We start from the raw sequence: 19,746 nt of genomic DNA, 5'->3' as shown, positions 1-19,746 counted from the left end.
GCTTATGCTTCCCTCAGTCTTGTTCAGCTGGACTCCAGCTAGCTCATGAATCCAGAGATATGATTAAGACAAATTTGCAGACAAAAACTCAACATTCAAAAATTGCAATAATTCCAGTCATCTCAGAAGTGATTCATTGGGCTCAAGATTTTGATGCATGGAGATGTTTTCTGATAGTCGAGTTGCAATGAACTTTCTCTATCAAACTTTACCAGCAGTGTATGACTTGGTATTGAAGTAAGTATCATCTAAGAACAACTCAAAATTGCTGGAGCAGAAGACTGATTATGCTAAACAGTTATTCTCAGGTGAAATTTTAATCACAAATAATTCTTGTTTACAGTGCAATCACATGAGATACCAGATTATTTTAGATGGAAATATAGAGGATCAGTCAAATTCAAGATCAAGCCTCCTGAGAGCCTGATTGTAAAATCCAAACAACATTCTTAACTTCTGCAAACAAAAGTTTCTAACAAAGATTTTTAAATGCTCTTATCTGAAGACGTCAGTCAAGAGTTGATAGATCTACTTCATTGGGTGAAGTGGTTTGTTTGATACAGAATTTGACATTTGCATTTATTAATTTTCTTTTATAAAAATATAAACATAAATGTCCCAAGTTAAATGCCCTTAATTCCTTTATCACATACTTTTCCTTCTAGAGTCCTTTTGTGCCATCAACATTTGATGTAGTACAAGAATATTTTACAAGTACCAATTAAAAAAATATTCTACATAAGTAATGCCACTAGAAATACTGAAAGGAGCTCCAAGCTGAATGTTGCTTTGAGGATAAAAATACTGATTCCCTAAATCATGCTGAAATTACAAAATTTGGTAGTGTCTGTTCCTCTCCAAAATCACAGCGATCATAATTCTAGCAACAGAAGGAAAAGAAAACAGAAATCATAGTTGTCTGCACAAATATTTGTGTGATAGATTGGGGGTTTAGTTTTGAGAAAAGAAATAGTATAAGGAAGACACAACATACAAAATTCTAGCAAATAATTCCCAAGCAATATATAATGAGGAATAAAAACCCCATAAAATTTGGCCTTCATTACAAGATTTCCACACAGAAACTGATAATACACCAGACAGCATCCTAGAGGGAATAACAGAATGGTTTGGGTCATTAAAAATCATTTAATGCCAATCCCCTGCTATGGGAGAGAGTTTAGGATTAAGAAAAAATCTGAGAGTTTTGAGAAAATGGTCAAACAGTGAAAATATGAATTAACATTCAAAAGAATTTCAGCAAGTGAGGACAGAACTGCACAAGAAGTGAAAGTAGGAGAAAGGCAAAATGTTAAGTTGTCTACTTCAAGGAGACATGAGGACCCATAGTACCAACCCCAAAGCAGTTTTTCAATATTGCAGAAAGGTTTGTGTATTATGCAGACATTAGGAAAGAAATACTGACTAATGCAGGTGCAATGCAAATCCGGGGGATACAATGCCACAGACAAGCTCCTGGAGGTAAGCTGTCAGAAACTCTCAACATCAATTTGATAAAAACAAATACTAATTTGAAGCCTTGGAAGGCAACACCTATTGAAGTTGCTGATGAAAAAAAGAGCTAAAGTTTCTCATCTAGAGAAGGAACCCAAAGGGCTTAATTATAAACATAAAGTATTAAACAATATTATATTACATTGTCATCTATTTGCACACAGTCAGGTGGTATAAACAGGAAAGAGTTTATGGACACTGTCTTGACTAAGTTGAAAAATATGATTCTGCAGCATCCAGGAAAAAAATTAACCACAACCTGAGGACAGGTCAGGGTTAGTTTGGTTTTTCTTTTAAGTGACAACAGATCAAGTGAATAGTAATGTCCTTGACATAACGAGTTTCCATGTATAAGCACAGACACGGATCTAAATGACTACATGGAATCATTCAAAGTTTTCTATGTATATTCTATGATATGTCATAATCAGACAAAATCTATGCCAATGACACTTTTTATATATGTTCCTGAATAAGACATTTTTAACAATAAGTGAAATAACCTGAATAAACTGTATATTACTAAATACTAAATTGAAAATTCAAATAAGTACGTGGGAAATAGAGAAACTTATATTACACTTATACAATCAAGAGTTGTAAATTAAATAAAGATCTGCATGCTAGTAACCAACGTGGTGAGTTCCTACACCATTATCTGAATTCAATAACTTTTGGCTTTATTAATCATCAGTTTCCACTTGTAAGACATTCATCAAATCAGCACTGCTTTATTCTAGATTACTCACTATAAAAGCAGTAGGACATTAAGGAGAACTCTAGAATAAAGAAAACATTTACCCACTAGCAACAGATACTGAAATACTACTCTTAAACACTCTTATTTAAGACAATGGTAGAATATTCATTTCCCCCACCTACATTATAAGCAACAAGATACTTCTGAAGGAATAGTTAAAAGATTAGCAAGTTGTAGGCTAAGGAATGCTGTTGTTTGGACTATACTCAAGAATAGCATGTTTTGTTAAAAGAAAATTTCTTACCACAGCTTTGGCTGAACTTTCCTGCAAATCCCACAACAATATGTTGTTATCAGCCAGTGAAATAATCTTTTTACCATCTCCCATCGGCTCCCACATAACACTGTAAAACAGAAAAACAAAAAAAACAACCCAACATTAAAATCCATCAGAATTTGAACTAGAAGGCCGTTTTAATTCTGTAGACCTAATCTATACCAAAATATGTTAAACCATATTCCTTCTGGTTTCCTTTAGATGAAATCCATCACATATTTGAAGTCCAAAATCTGCCATTAGCTAGCAATTTGTAGCAGTCATTGCACATACACAGAAATGCAACCAGAAACCTTGATGTACACAAATTTTAGAAGGCTTAGAAACCTCAGAGTTGTTCATATGGAGTCTTATGCATCCTTTTTGAAGGTGCACTAAAAATCATAAGCCTTAGTTTTGATTCAGCTCTGCAGCTGTCATCATGACTTAATCAACATATACTTTTAACCTGTGATTCACTTCATGCTATAGAGGAAGGAATGCAAGAAATCAGTCCTCCTCGGTTATTCTGTCTGTGAAAAGCAGAATATTTAAGCCAGTCAGTATGGGCAGCTCAGCTAACTAACTAGGCACTCTAACACTAATAAATTTGCTGGAGGTAACAGTAGGATTACAAGAATACTTGTCATTTTATAAGAATACACTTCTATTTTTGTAATTTTGTAACACTTTTGTAACCAAGTTTTGCAGCCTCCCAGTAATCTTAGAGCCACAATATACCTGAAGGTAGAGATCACAACTTTCGTATCAACAAATATGAAATGGAAGAAACGGAGAAACTTCTTTCCATTTTAAGACTAAACTTTCAGCTATCTAAAAGCATTTGATACACTATTTTCATCTTTGGAGCCTAGCTGAAGTCCCAATACTTGAAGTTTATCAGAAGTCCATGACTAGACACAAGTTTTCTAGCCATGGACTTCTCGCAAGTTTCTCATGTCTCATGGACTAGTCACAAGCTTGTTTTGCTTTTTGTGTGAATCAATTCACTAACTGGATGGTTGGAGACTGAAATGTTATAATTTATGGCTTAAACATCTTCATGAAAGACTCTTGCCTATTACAGCAAAACTGTATGAAAGCTGCAGAGAAAATCACCCAACCCCGAATGGGGCCTTGGGCAGCACTCAGGCCTGGGCTGGGAAGAAGAACACATTCCCAGAGGGATCAAGCTGGAGGCCACAGCCCAGGGCTGTCAGCTGCCAGGCTCACACAGACCCTCACACCAAAGGGTGGGGGGAAAGAGGCAGTGACTGCCCATCCTCCACTGTTCAGAGCTCAGCCGTGGGACCCCTTCACCCTGGGAAAGGTGAAGGGGATGCCATGGCCCTCCAAAAGGGGTCCCCAAACCCTGCACCATGGTGCAACAGTTCCACAGTGTTGCAAGGGACAAATTGCCCTCGCCAGGGGAGGCACATGGGCGTTCCCACCTCAATATTATAAACATTTTTTAATCCATTGCATTCCATTGCTTTATGGTGGCAGTGGGTAGCAGGGGACCCTCAACACCAAGAAGCCAGATGAAGGGGAGGCACACAATGTCATTTGGACCCTTGGACGGCTGATCTTTCTATCTCACCCTGTTACTCTCTGTCTGTGCACTCCACCCCTGCACATCTCTTTTCCTATTTCTTTTCTCTTTTCCTATTTATTTTCTCTTTTTAGTCTGTATTTTCTTTTCTCTTTCTGTATTTTCTTGTTTTCTCTTTGCCTGTTTTACTATAAAATAAAATACATCAAGTGTTTTGGCACTAATATATAACCTGGTTTAATCAAGTTTTGGGGTATATTTCAAACCCTTTTGGGTTTGATCCATTTTATTCACAGAGACTTAGTTTTCCTTGCTCTTCTGTGTTAATCTGGATTGTAACAGAGGGAATAGATCAGAGAAGGTTGCACAGAGATGCAGCCTTGGGTAACTAAGCCCAACATTAGGCAGCCACTAGCAACCTTCCTAGCCCTACACTTCACACTATGCATGCTTGCATTTTATTCCAGATTTTGCTTTACTCCTATATTCCTAAAACACTGGATATAACCTGGCTGACCCCAGATCCAAGTGATGGAACTTCATCTAATCTTCATCTTATGCTATAAAACACAAGGAAAATAGGAAGTTGCAGGTAAGAGAAAGTGACAAAGTATCTTTTTTCACACCATTAATACAACAAAATTAGTTTCTTCTCAGCTGATACCTTCCTCTCAAATTACTCTTGCTCCTTGTGTAAATAGTTTCATCAGTTTTCATTCTGCACTTTTAGTAAAACAGGAATCAGATATACAAGGCAGATGACTGCACCTGTTTGCTGTTTTGTAAAGAAAAATCTGGAACGGTAACTAAAAAGATGCATTGGCTGACTCTTTACCCACTGAACATTTCCATAAGGCAATGGAAAAGAATAAAGAAAGGCCTCACTTCTGCACCTACCTTCTGCTGGAAGCATGACCTGCATCCCTTACTGTGTTGTGAATCCATGAAAATCACCTACCTATAAAAGCCCATTTGTAATGAGTTTTCTTGTATTAGGAAAAAAACCCTACATTTAGCACATTAAGCTACCATCATGTTTTTAAATATGTTTCACCAAGAATATGCTACTAGAACAATTCTATGATTTATTTTAAATTTGGCTGTTTTGTGTGTTGTATTGCCAATCTTATTCAACAATAGAAACTTTTCAAAAGTAGGGTACAACTTGGAAAAAACTTAGAAGCAATTGAAAATGTGTTGATAATAAAAATTATGACATGCAGTTTCAATTATGAGTTCAACTACATTTTGTCTGTAACAATGAGAAGAAACCAACTTGCACTGCCATGCATATTTCAGAATTTCATATAGTTTTGCTGCAGACATACATCAATTAGATTCTTCAAATAGATGAAAATATTTTAAGAAAACATGAAACAGCATAAAGAAAATTCATGCATTATAAACTTCAAGTGATCATAGCATTCCACAATCCGGTTTTCCAAAGTGAAATTGAAAGATATCAGGATCATCACGTGGCTGAATAGGTAACTAAGAAATCTTCAAGTTGATTCTGATCACATTTATTTAAGTCCATCATTTTACTTACATATTGCTGAAAATATAACTGGTATTTGGTGTTGATCTATGTAGATATATATTTTAATTACAGACAATGAAATCTGATTTGACCACTTAACCTTGTAAGAGTCCTTTCAGACAGAGATCAGTATTTTATATGCCTGTTGATATATCTGTACCTTTCCTACACGAATCACTCAATTTTTAGTTGCAAAAGCTAGATCGAAAACAATTTCTTTGATGTTTTCAAAGGTAGGAAGAAATTACACATCTTTGAGCGTCACTGAACTTCAAGGTAAAAGGATTTTTCCAGCTGAATACAGTGTACTAATTAGAGCCAATTATAACTCAGCTGACATACCGTGCAATGAAAAGGTCTCTCTAACATTCACTCTATCCTTGTGGGATGCCCATTTTACTTTATTTCATTTTTCATTTATGGGTGTGGTTGTAGTGATCATTCATTCAGATTTTTTAATCTTAAGTAGAGGTTACTCAAATCACCCTTTGAGACACGTTCAGCTGTGTTCTGTACTCATGACTGAATGTCAAACATTAAATACTATGGAGAAGAGGTGGGCAGGAAATATTAGTGAGTGAAAAGAAAAAGTTACTTTGATGCAAGATACAAATTTTAGAGAAACTGAAGTTTTCATTTGGAGCAGTTTTCAGCATAGCAGAAATGGTGATAATGTCTAAAATGGAAAACAGATAAACCAGGCACCATTTTCCTCAGTGCATCAGCAGCTGCTGACGTTTACAGTTTTCAGAAATGGACAAGACAGTTGTCAAGTTGTTTACAAGAGTTGCCACTCAGAAACTGAGGGCTGATCTTTAAATAATCTATAAACAGGAGACAAGCAATTATAGAGGTTGTATTTTATCCTATTTTGTTATCATCTAACTCAGAATGCTTCAATAAAGCTTGCAGCTAGTAGTTTCTAGTACTAAAAAATAAAATTAAATCCTACAGAGAATATCACCTTACCAAAAAATAAGAGTATTTAAAATATTCACTCAAATGCACACATGAAAGGAACCCACTAGCTTCTCCTATGCTGCAAAGATAGTTAACACCTTTATCAATAAAAGTACAGAGCTTTTACCAATGAACTATTCAAAGTCCTCCATTATAGACTAAGGAAGAAAAAAAGCACCGACTTTCATCCATATGAACTGCAGTTATGCCACAAACGTTGGCCAAAGCAAGCATTAACTACTGCTTAACTGCAATTACAGAAGAGACAACCACTTATTTATATAAATGGAAGAATTTTGCTGGACTGAAAACTCTCATGCACTAAAAAATGGAAAATACACCCATGCATTTGGTAACTCATCCTGTAGCTTCCATGTAGCACACCAGAAGAATTCACATATTAAGAATTCAAATATTGTGCCTGCTTTGCATTACAATGATTCCAATTTAAAGATTATTCTTGCTTATCAGATAATCAGGATATTAATTCTAAGAGACAGGAGATCAGACCAATGGAACCCATGATCTTGTTCCCTACCCAAGTGCCCTACAAAGCAGCCACATTTCTGAATGAAATCAGATCTGGCTATTTTACAGTGTATTGAAGTCTGCTGCAGGGAACACAAGTTGCACTTCATCTCCAAATTCTCAGACATTGAGATCTAATTTGGAGTCCAACTGAAGATGTGGTGAAATGAGAACCACAGCTTCCTAAAAAAACCCAGAAGGTAACATGAACATTTTAGCTAAAAAGCTGCTGAGCAATGGGAATTGAGAAATGAAGGGCTGGTTTTGGACGAAAACCCCTAAGACAGCTGGGCTTTATTCTGACTCTTGCATTATTATTACATTCAGAAAAATTAAACTGCTTTGCAAATAAAAAAACATCCCAACATGGAGGTGCCACAGAAAAATCACTTATTTCTAAATTTTTTTTTCCTTAAATTATCATTGTATGGGCCTCTACAACACACTACTCATGAAGCAGCTCTTGCCACAGACACTATTCCTATTTTCTTGCTTGAACAGGGCTTAAAAAACTCAAAGTGAATATTATGGATGTTTGACATGTCAGGAAGGAACATATAACTGGCTTGTCTGTAGATCAAGTAAAGTGATCAGCCTAGGAAAAACATTTTCATAGTTTCAATGTCTGTCAGGAAAGCACAAGGTAAAACTCTTACCCAGCCACTGAAGGCCTCAGGATGACAATATTCATTTCCATGTACTAAGGCAAAAATTAAGGGTTGAAACCATCTTATTTGCAAAACAGCTGGAGTGATCAAAAACAATCTCTGCAGACTTATTTTAAAGAAAACACTTATCTACTTTTGAGAAGGACAACTTGAATATTTTCATAAGGAATTTTTCAAAGATGGAAATATGGATATAGCATATTCTTACTAATTTATGCTGTTTGTAACAAACTGCATAGTTGGTCAGGGGAATAATACCTCACAAAGCAGAATATTCCTCTGAGTATATTTCTCCAGTGATTTAAAACACATGCCTAAGAAGAAAATTATGGTTGCCTAGATCTGAATTGATAGTTGAAGAAAATCACCAATTCTTCTGTTCAGAATAACAGAATGCTAAAGGTTTACACAGACCTAGCATAGATGTACCCTCTAACACCTCTAATCCAGCAACTGTTAATTCTGGGAGAATTTGAGGTGAAAAGACTGCAAGAAGCAGCTGGGACTGTAATTAATGTGGTCTCCCTAACTTACCTCTCCATCACCATTGCTGGAGCCTGAACACTGGGACGGATGGACTGTGGGAGGCTGCAGGGCACCCCTTCATGTCTCACAGACATTTTACCAAATAGATACACTTAATCACAAATGTACAAGGGCCAATTCTTCCATCCAACAGGCATCCAAAAGATATTTCAAAACCCTGAATTTTTAACTACTATGTAAGCAAGTGTCAGCAGCAACATTGCTACATCTATAGTCATCCCAGGATATTGTGCTGGAAAGAATTCTACCCTAAGGGATAAATATTCTAAATAATAAATTCTTAATGGGGTTTTGGAGAGCAAACTAGAGTCTAACACAAAGAAAACAGGGGCACCTGTTCAGTTAGTTCCTCATGAACATTTAAAATTTTCCTGCATAACTGATTTTTTCACAGTTCTGCAACACTATTTTTCTTTAATATTTCCCACTAACATTTGAAGCAATTCAGTTAAGACTGAACATGAAACTATCAGAATAAATAGATTAGTAGTAGAATAAACAGAAGTATCTATTTCACCTGCAAAATCAGTTGAGGCACACTTCAGTCCTCACTTTTTTAGGTATGAATGCCTTAAGTGATATTACAAAGAGGAAGCTTTTAAAAACAGCTAGATTTTCTTTCAGTGGGAAAAAATCTCAACTAATTTAGCAGTAATACTGGGGAATATGGTGAGAAAAGAAAATAAACTATGTTCTAGTTGGGATAGAGAAGTAAAATAGTACTCTACGAACCCTTTTTTTTGTTACTTGGGGAATAACACAATTTCTGCACTATTCTCTGCATCATGATTTATGAATCCAAACCAAACAAAAACAACTGCAAAGACCTCAAAAAAACTAATTTGCATTCAAGCATATGGAATCTATTAAACTTATTAGAAGTTATAAGTTAACTGAACACATACAGTAAGTTCACAAAAATGAATAAATAAATATTTTTCCCTTTAGTATTTGCTTCAGTGTCAGATTTTAGCTTGACTAAGTTTCCCTCTGCTTTTCATGAGTAGAGTCAAATAAATTCTGATTAAAAGCTAACATAATAAACAGTGCACATAATACAAAGTTCTATTACTTCAGTATCCAGTTAATGAATCACATTTATTCCCTAGAAAAAGTGATTACATTGAAAAGCTAAAGTTTTAAAATGGCACAATACTAAGCACTCAAAAATACCACAAACATTCAAGAGAATGAAAATGAGAAAATGAGTGTTCTAAATCACTCCGCTGGATCAAGACATATTTTAGAGAATAACAAAAGTGGAAAAGGAAAGAGAAAATGCAAGAAAGACAATTAATGGTTGAACACTGAATATTTGTATTTATATACAATAGATTATTTTACTTACAATAAAGAAGAATCAAAGATTCAACAGAGCAAAATCCTGCGAAGAATTCAGGATCACACAGAATTATGAAGAGAGCAGAGACAAATACAGTTTAAACTTTACCAGTTTAGAAAGGATCAGAATATAAAGGGCATTATCAGTACTGATAAGCAGCTGTTAAAATATATTCCCAGTGAAATTTGTCATGTAGTAAATTAGGCCAAAAAAATTGTCTCTATTCTTACTGTAATATCAGAATTGGCTGATGGAATATGTGGAATGAACCAAGTGTGGAATAATTATTTTTAAATGCTGACAATTTCAGATAGCTCTGAAATTTTGTGCATCATGTGAAGATACAATTAATATCCCTCTCCCCCCCAAAAATAGAGTTCAGTTTATACACCAGAATATGCAACTGACAGTCCTGACACTCTCAAAGAAGCCTCTATACAAATATCAGAGGGAGCTCTGTCACCACAATTATATTTCTGGCAGTGGGACATAAGAAGTGTTAAACTAAGATAAGGTTAAAAAACTTATGATTGCATTTATTACATGTCTTTGCTATAAAACATATCTAACAGGTACTGCACCACATATTCAAGACCATACGATCCTTCTAAAAGTATTGTTACTTTCAGGTTTATATTCATTAGGTACAGACTATCAAATTATTTTAGACTTTTTTTTTTTAATGAAACCCTAAGGTAGAACTTTTATACATCTATCCTGAAGCCTACAGAGGGGTTCTATAGAAGAAGTAACATTACCAACATCATGACAAGAAAGAGAAGTGATACCTGAATAACACATAAAAGTGTTAGAGCTACTAAAAATAACATTTACATATTTGAGATTCATATTCTCTTACTTCTTTGGCTTTTTTACTTGAAAATGTTTTGGGATGGTTTAATTTTGTGGGCTTTTGGGTTTTTAAAAATAAATTTAAAGGCCAAAAAACTAAGTAAAACACTACCGGATTTCAGTCATCTATCTTCAGGGCATCAATTATGAATGAGCCTAACTTTGATCAGGTGACTGTGTGCATTAATGGAATGAACATGATGAAGCAATAAAATGTTATGTATTAAATCTCTACTCAAATTGAAAGGACTATAAGAGCGAATTTTGTACTTCTGTAAAAAGCCAACCTTAATGAGATTGATTTGTACCGTGCATGGCCAAGGAAGAGACCGTACTTCTCAGTACTCTATTTGGAGACCTTCAATGAAATGCCAAATAACATCTAAGTATTTAAAATCTCTGGGAATAGCTCATTTATAATAGCTTTCTCCTTTGTGAATTCAAAGTTCTAATTTAATATTTTAGTGATAAACATCCTGGAGTTCTTGAAACATCTGTGACTCTAAAGAATTTATAATATCTCTTCCTCTCTACATTCTGTTAGATATGGTAATATTTGCATGTTCATATCTAGGACTGATTGAGTGAGATACACCAAAAAAAAATCAACTTGAGCTAGTAGAACAGCCTAATGAAATAATCTGTCATTACTACTAACATACTCATCCCTTTCAAACAAATTTTTAGCAGCTTTTGTTTCCTATATAAAACATGAATTCTTCATTCCTCACTTTTCAGGCTTCTCAGAATTGAGCCTCCACTTATATTGTCTCTGTAACTTCCATGCATTTTCCCTTTACAGCTGTATTTCACTGTTCATCTAACAGTTTCCCCTTATTTACTTTCACTTTATTCTACATTTACTCCATAGATCACAATCTAACTTACTTCACTTGTTCCCCTGTCTTTTGAAGCACATAGCTTAGTACTGAACAGGATCTAACCTATTTTATATCTGCCACCTTTGGAAAGCAAAAAATAGGATGGTAAGCATGGAGAGGCAAGCCTGCTTCCAGCAGATTCAAGAGAAACTCCCTGCTGCGTTATGAATTCAAGATCTCACAGATTTATACTTTCTCTTAAGGCCTGTAGTATCTCCTTTCTCCAAGGACTATCCTGTCAAGTCTACTATCAAAAAAGTCTGCAGCAAAACTGAGAGAAGTAGAACAGGAGGTTACTGTTCTAAACACTACAATACAAGTCTTCAGGGGTTTAACAGACAAGAGTTCTGGGGATTCCTCCAAGCTGCACTCAGACAAATAATCAAAATCTCATTAACTGCTGTCCCGTTTCCTTGGCCTCTCCTATGCAGACAGTACTTTGGACAGCACTGCTTCTTGCAAATATCCAGTGGCAAGTTCCTTGAGTTGAATCTTACAACATTGCACAGATCCACATGCTTACTGTTATATGGGTTTAACTCTGTATGAACACAGATACTTACGTAAGGAATTTATTGAAAATACTTTTTTTCCTTTTAAACACACACATTTCTGTATGTATCTGGGGTTGTCCACACCGAAAGTAATTCACCCAGTATTTATGCACTTGAAATCCTTCCATTTTGGCTTCCATGAGGAACAGGCAGGGGATGAAAAAATCTTAGGCTAAAATCAAACAGAACAATTAAAGGCCTATTTGTTGGCCTAATTTAAGCATCTGTTTAATTTTCTGAACTCTCTTTATGCCACACAAGAGTTGAGTAAAAATGCTGATGAGTCCCAAATTCAAAGCTTGGAGTGAATAAACAAACTCAGATACTAAAAGTGAAAGGTTATGCTTAATTTTTAAACACAGTAACTCATGCAATCCAGATAAAATGGAACTGTAGAAAAGCAAATTTCTTTTTCACTTGCCTGTAATGTCTTGGATACCAGATTTTTGCCAAAGGTTTTGCCAAGAGTAAACTTTAAGATTTGTCAGCGAAGTTTAAGATTTTAGTCATAATCCATTGAAAACCCTCTTCTGGTCTTGGCTCACAAAAGAGAACTGGTATTAAACATGTCTCTGCTGGTTTTCAGTAAGAAATTTCAGAGAAAGTGGAGCACAGAATTCCATAAAAGAGATGAGATAAAGGCCAAAAAAAATGCAGAATCAGTTCTTAACTTCGGTACAGAGTTGAACGAAACCAGACCTGGAAAAAATCCCCCCCTTGTGTTTCTTAGTGCATGATAGCAGAAACAAAAATCAGTGAGGTAAATTTCAGCTACCAGGCTTACCTTGCAAAAGGCATGATAAGGAAGGAAGCAGAGCAGGGTAAACATGAGCAAACTACAAGCAAATAAAGCCCAGAGGAGTGTGGTAGATGCTAGAATACCTAACCAGTGACATGTTCAAGATAGCTTTGCTTTTTTTACTGTTTTACAATCAAAACTCAATTACTTATGATCTGCAACCAGATCCATAAATCTCATGAAACATCTGTGCAATGGATACCAAGACACACAAAATATATCTTCCTACAAGCTGCTATCTGGAGCCACTGTCACAAAGGTTGACACCAACATGACATGCTGCATCTTTAAACTGTGTGGGAAACTGCCCACTTTTCCAGGTCCAGCATATAAAGATATAATAAAAGCCCAGTTTCTTATTTAAACTTTTCTAGCATGCATTCTGACTAACAGTAGTCAAAATTAACTTAAAAAATGAAGCCTGTATCAAATCATTCATGGCTGCATTCACACTGCTCTACTGCACACTGTGGATTAAGCCACCCCCTTCAAGTGCACATGGTCACACTGAACTTGGATCCAGTGTTCAGCCTGTGCTTTTCCAGGCAAAATATAAAGCGTATGTATGCTCTAATGGCAAGGCAAATGACAGATCCTTCTTACTGCAAGTAAATGGTGCCAGGCCACCACTGATCTCATAGTGGCTGTGTACACCAAAACGCTGGTCTTACATTGTGGTTTGAAAACTGTTTACACTTTGCATTGAGAAAAATTGCTTTTCTGATTCCTATTTGGTTCCAACAGCAATCAAACCCTTAGTGTCTAAGGGCTTCATGCTTTTCTAAACACTTAAGTAGGGTAATACAAAGAATATTTACCTTGCTATTTGTAGCCAATGCACCACTCAGTGGGGTGTGGCCTTTATGTGACACAATTAGCACAAAAGGCCTAATTTACTCATTTATGAGCTGTGTCCAATATGAGTGAGACAGGAACAGGAAAGCCTGCTCTAAAACAAGGCTCTCTAACTCAGCTGTGCTTTCCTGAGATGTGAGGAGTACTAATGCCAAATATCCTCTATACATCTTTTATCTCTCTGTAACACTGCACATTTTCAAATCTCTATGCATATATATACACATGCAGATAGGTAAAGGACATTAAATAGCAGTAGGTATTTGTAAGCACTAAGTACTGAACAAAATTAGATAGCAGATGACTGAAAACTGCTCATGAGCTTGTTATGAGCTGTTACTGGAGTGAAAATAAAATTCTGGGCATTCGTATAATTCACATCCTGATAAAAAGCAGTGATATGCCTCCTATTCCTCCTTTAGTGACCCAGCTACCACACAAAGTTCTGGCATTCCGTAATCAGTTTCTCTCTGATGCCAGAAAATTAAAAGACAAAAGGCACAAAACTTAAAAGATTACAACAAACAACAAAACTTCTCCAATTTAGTTGGGAATATTAATTATCAAAAAGTGTCCACAATAAAAAATTAATTAAAATAATAAAATAATTACAAGGAGTACTCATATTAAAATATGTAGCAAAGAATTAAAGGATGCTACTTTGAAGAAATTTAACACTCAGAAAACCTGTATCTTAGAAAAAAGTCACCTATACATTTTTAAATGCACTGATATGTCCTATCTTTTCAAGACCTGCCTAATAAACAGAACCTTCAATTTACCCTTTTTCTCTGGTTACAATTTAATCTGCAATGCACAAACTAGACATCTGTGGCTAGAAATGGATGCTTAATTATATGTCCTGCATCTGATCAGGAAGCAGTGGGAATATGTCATATACGCACATCCACAAAGCACCAAACTTGCAAATACACAATAGACAAATTTAACTTCCTCTTAAATAACAGAAAGGGAAACAAACCTCTGTAATAACCTCTGCTGTATTGCAGCTCTCCTTGTCTTGACTTGTACAACAGATAAAGAGTAGTTACACAGGCACCATGCAACATAATGAATTCTTATCCTTATGAAACAATAAATTACTCACACTTACACTAAATCAGTTGAGTGAAGATTAAAAAAAGAAAAACTTCCATGCAACATCAAATTCATATTCCAAAAGATTCAAATTCTAAGTATTATACCTTTGTGCAAAAAAGGCTTTAGATGGGGGTAGGTGGGAAAAAGCACATTCAAGCAGTACACAGGCTGTTACTCCATATGTGTTTGCAGAACTTTAATAAATGTTTTTAATCTATGAAACATCTGGGACTAAAAATCCAATTTATACCTTTTTTTTTTAAGATGGAATACTTTTAAAGTGCATAGCATAGTTTCTTCAATATAAATCTGCACAAAACTAACAGCATGGGTCTATCCTTTAGGCTTTTTCTAGAAGTATAAAATATGCAGAATCCTACCAGGCCATATTGCCATGGGCTGTGTTGTCAAGGTGACAGAGTAGCTCCAGGGTTTGAGTGTTGCTTGATGAATCATCAGGGGATTCATGACTGCCTGATTCCAATTCCTTCGGCATCCTCCAAACAGCAGCACATGTCATGACTTTAGTGTCTGAAGCTAAGCAACAGAGAATAATGTCAACAGATCATTGTATGGGAGATGTATTTTGTACACACTGCACCAACATTTACACAAATCTATAAGCAATGCACATCTGCTGTTTGAAATATTTAAAAATATTATACCAAGATGAATTCAAAGAATGCAGAACCTGGCTACAGACCTCAAGTTATCAGTCAAGTTGCTGCAAAACTCATAACTAGCACGTATTTGACGTGCATTTCCCTAACAAAAGCAAAATCAGGTGTTCATGAAAACTCTTTGGGATGCATGTTTTCCAAGTTTCATTCCCCATACTGATGTTAATGAAAATGACAAGTTACATTGCTTGATCCCTTAAGAGTAAAGACACAGACATCATTTAAACACGTCTAACAGCTATCTCTAGTTTAATCCAGAGTGTTATCTCATATCCTTTACTACCAGCAACTGTTTATTGCAAAATTGGGTCTCCAAAGTAAGTACATGCCTCTAACCCCAGCAAATAAAAATGGTATCCAAAAGACAAACTGAACTCACATGCATATAGCAAAGCACTACAATGTATGAAGAACAAGGCAACTGTAGATTGAGGAGAAAATACCATATGGTCTGTACACATATGGCATTGCCCATCACCCAATATGGCCATTTGCAGCAGTGCAGAATGGGAGGAGACCAGAGCAGCAGTGCATATGATCACGCTGTTCCAGCTGCTGGTCCAGGGTTCAGTGAGGATGAACGGGTTGGTGTATCCACTCCAGCAGGAACAAAGGAACCAGCCACAGCCATGGTAAGCAAAAGCAGGGGGAGCGGCTGCTGGCTACAGGATGAGCTAAATGAGAAGTCCAGAGGATAAGCAGCAACGAATGACACATCTTCCCTTCTGAGGTCATTTTAGAGGCCTCTATCCCCAAGTATATTTCAGCTGATTTTAGTCAAGAGCGTCTGATTACAGAGCCATGAGCAAATGCAACCAACTTCATCAGTGGAAAGGAAAGTGGCAGCAGCTGCATGTAATGAGAGTGTTTGCAAGAGGAAGCAAGGACACTGAAAAGGCCTTCTCAGGCTAAAATAGTACTAACAAAGGAAAAAAAGATGTATTATAAAGGTCACCAATCTGGATATTCTATATGGAAAAATAGGCAGCCAAACACAGAGTAGGACAAAAAGTAACTGATACATAGTAAGTCCTGAGTACAAGAATTCAGACATTTAAAATGCAGTCATATGAAATAAAATTTTTAAAAGGTAGTTAGGTGAAACCTGTAGGAAAAAAGGGCCATTTCTGCAACAGGAAACAGGGATAGGAGGAGGACTTTATATGTATTCAGAATACACAGTCATTGGATATTTGATAGATTGTGCTGAGCATAAATTATATCTATGATGCACATAACTATTCTACAGTGATTTGGATATACAAGTTGAATATTATAAAAAGAGACCATACATCTAAAGATGATAAAAAATCCCTTATTTATTAACACTTAATTGAACTTTTGCTAATTGTAGAGCATGCTAACTAAACAGCTATTTCTGAATTACTTCAGGCAAATTGTTTACTCTAGATCCATCAGAGGAAAAGAAGAAAGCAGCAGTGGATGGCTACCTTTCCCTAGCAAAGGGCAAACCCAGACAAAGTGTGCTTTGTACACCATGCAAGTAATAAATAACTTAAAATGCAATATAGCTAAAGAAGGGGAGATTTACCAAACATTTCACTTCAATATGACAGACCAGTAATAAAAATTTTCTGGTAGATTATAGCTACTAAAAGCTCTGTACCATGCATATAAAGCACTAGCTTTTCCACTATTATCAAGATCATGGCAGAGAACTACAAAAGCAAATAATGGAAAACAAACTACATGCTCCTCAAGCCATCTTTCCTCTCCAGCACAGCACTACAAATCTTAAGACAACTTTAAAATGTCACAAACAAACTTAACATTCCGGAAACAGATTTAAAAATTTTTAAAAAGTAGCCTGCACAAAACACTTTTCAGTGCACTGATAGGTCTTATCTTCCCCAAGAATTACCTAATAAATATTACCTTTTTCTTTTTAGTTGAAATTTAACCTACAAGGCTTCAACTAGTAATCAGCGGTGAGACCAATTCTTAAAATTTATGGTACAATCCATGATATAATTAAAAATGAAGAATCAACTATCACTTTTGAAGTAGTTTTGGGATGGAGGGGTGTGTTTTGGGTTTGCTTAGTTTTGGAGGGTTTTTTGATGTTTTTTTACAACAAAAAAAAATTTAGGTAACAAATAGGAATTTTTATGCAGCCGTATTTTTAAAAGGTTAGAGAATGATTTTAAGTACTGTTTACTTTTGATAAATTTAAAATTACTCCTACTAGAATATATATAAGTATAATGAAATTATGAAGGCCATCTTACATCAGTTATCTGAATACAGAAAGCAAAGGGGCCCTTTCCACTCTCATATGTGACATGTACAGCAATATCCAGCATTGATGTTTCATTATACTGGTTCAGTCTCAATTCAGACTTCTCATTTCATTTACAAAAATCTGCTGTTATTCCACTTCCCTTAAAATTCTCTGATAATTGTGAAGCTGCCCATAAAACTTGCATGATCACCTCCTACACCACATTTTTTCTGAAATGTTACAGAAGACCACATTCTTACGGTTTCAACTTTTCTTGCTAGTAGATGGCTAGGTGGTTCCAAAATTATTTCAAACTCTGTTTGGTAAAACATGGAGCAAATGTATTAACATTTCAATGCCCTGCACCTGTTCAAGAAGCAGTGAGAACGTGTCATGTACACACACCCATAAAGCACCAAACTTGCAAATACACAATGAATAAATTTAACATTCTTCTGAATACCAGAACAGAAAAGGAAACAACTCCCTGTAATAAACTCTGTAGTACTGAGCTCTCCTTTTTTTGTCTTAAGCAAAAAAAAATGAGTTGTTACACAGGTGCCATATAATATGAATTTTCATCCTTAAGATACAATAAAAATAACTTCCATATAGGCCAAATCAGTTGAGGGAAGACTGGAAATCAAAGACTGAAGTGCAACATCAAATTTAAAAGATAAAAAGATTGAAAAATCCATCCATAAAAAGGTTGAAATTCCAAGTATTGCTGCTTTGTGCAGTAAAGGTTTTAGATGGAGGAAAGTGGGGAAAAACATTCTCAAGACATCTTTCTCTAACCACAGCACCACAACCTTAAAGACAGCATCGAAATGATATTTTAGTTTCTTCAAACTGGAGTATTAGCTCCTTGCACAATCAGATTTCCAGACTGAAAACCCTAAAACAACTAAACAAGCATCATTTTGAACACTGAAGGAGACCAAAGCATAAATGTATGTGTATATATATACAGAGAGAGAGAGAGAAATCACAGAAACTTGAGGTGATCCAGGCTCCTATAACACTTTGGTGGTTTGAAAACTGAAGTACAGGTTAGTGCAGAATTTTGTGCAGTTCTATGCCTGTTTTACTTCACTGGGACTAGTGGTGAAGGATAAATTAAACTGCACATCAGAAAGAGATAACACTAAAAGCCAACAAGCACAAAATTTTGACACTCAGCACAGACATTGTCCTCTGCTTTCAGCTGGGTTTGGTGATGCTCAGGGAAAGTGACAGACTGCTGCTGAATGTCCATCCATCTTGAACAATTGTATGTGCATTGCAAATATTCTAATTTTAAACTTTGGAGAAATTCTGGAATTAGATACATGGCTGAAATCTGTAGAACAAAGACTTTATTCAGAGCACTACTAACTTCTCCTTGGACAATTCTGACACTTTTCTAATTCCCAGATGTGTGAAACCAAAACAGAATTCCACAGCCACACAGAGAAGTAATTTTATATATGGCTGGCCTTAAGGAAGGCTTAACTTACCTTTATATAAGTAAGGAAATATAATTTTAAAAATATACCATTTTCTCTCTTGTAAAAGAGAGGGCAATCTATGTGCTGAGTGAAAGTGTCACTCTTCTGATAGATGAAGTGGAGTTTTTTCTGGGCCACAATTTCTCTTAATAGAATAACCACTAGATAGAAACTTACAAAATCCACAAACACAAACAGGAACTCTCACTACATTGAAATCAAAGGCCTGCAACAAGCTTCCCATAGCCACATGAAAAGCTCACTAACAGTATACAGTATTTGTGGCATTACCCATCTAGCCTTATTTCCCAAGTGATCATATGAAAATTTAAAAATCCAGTGTTATTGGGTAATTTCACTACCACCTCTGTAGTGCCATTGCTTATCCAGAATGCCTACAGGCAAAGAGAAACTCCAGGTTTTCCCATCTTTTACTATCTTCACATCACATTACTGCACATATGCATACAAAACGACAATGTTTTTATCTACCAGCTCTCATATTATCACTTTAAAATGCAAAAAGACAAGTATGAAACTAATACTGAAACGACAATGCCAGTTATTCTGTAAAAGAAAGAAAAACAAGGTAAAAACATAGTGTCTCTATGTTGTGCTTCTATGC

At 35.7% G+C, this 19,746-nt stretch overlaps 1 protein-coding gene across 3 annotated transcripts in view; it reads right to left on the bottom strand.

The window, feature by feature from the left end:
* EIPR1 (EARP complex and GARP complex interacting protein 1) overlaps positions 1–19,746 on the bottom strand; it is a 73,721-nt gene that overhangs the window by 22,898 nt on the left and 31,077 nt on the right. For all 3 annotated transcript variants that reach the window (XM_064412023.1, XM_064412024.1, XM_064412025.1), the window contains exons 4-5: positions 15,090–15,246; positions 2,520–2,619 (exon numbers count right to left, since the gene is read on the bottom strand). In XM_064412023.1, coding sequence (XP_064268093.1) covers positions 2,520–2,619; positions 15,090–15,246 — 257 coding nt within the window. The remainder of the gene's footprint in view (positions 1–2,519; positions 2,620–15,089; positions 15,247–19,746) is intronic.

This window comes from Passer domesticus, chromosome 3, assembly GCF_036417665.1.
Source record: "Passer domesticus isolate bPasDom1 chromosome 3, bPasDom1.hap1, whole genome shotgun sequence".
NCBI lineage: Eukaryota > Metazoa > Chordata > Aves > Passeriformes > Passeridae > Passer > Passer domesticus.
Note: the sequence above shows the minus strand (reverse complement) of the source record. Positions and strands in the feature narration are given on the sequence as shown.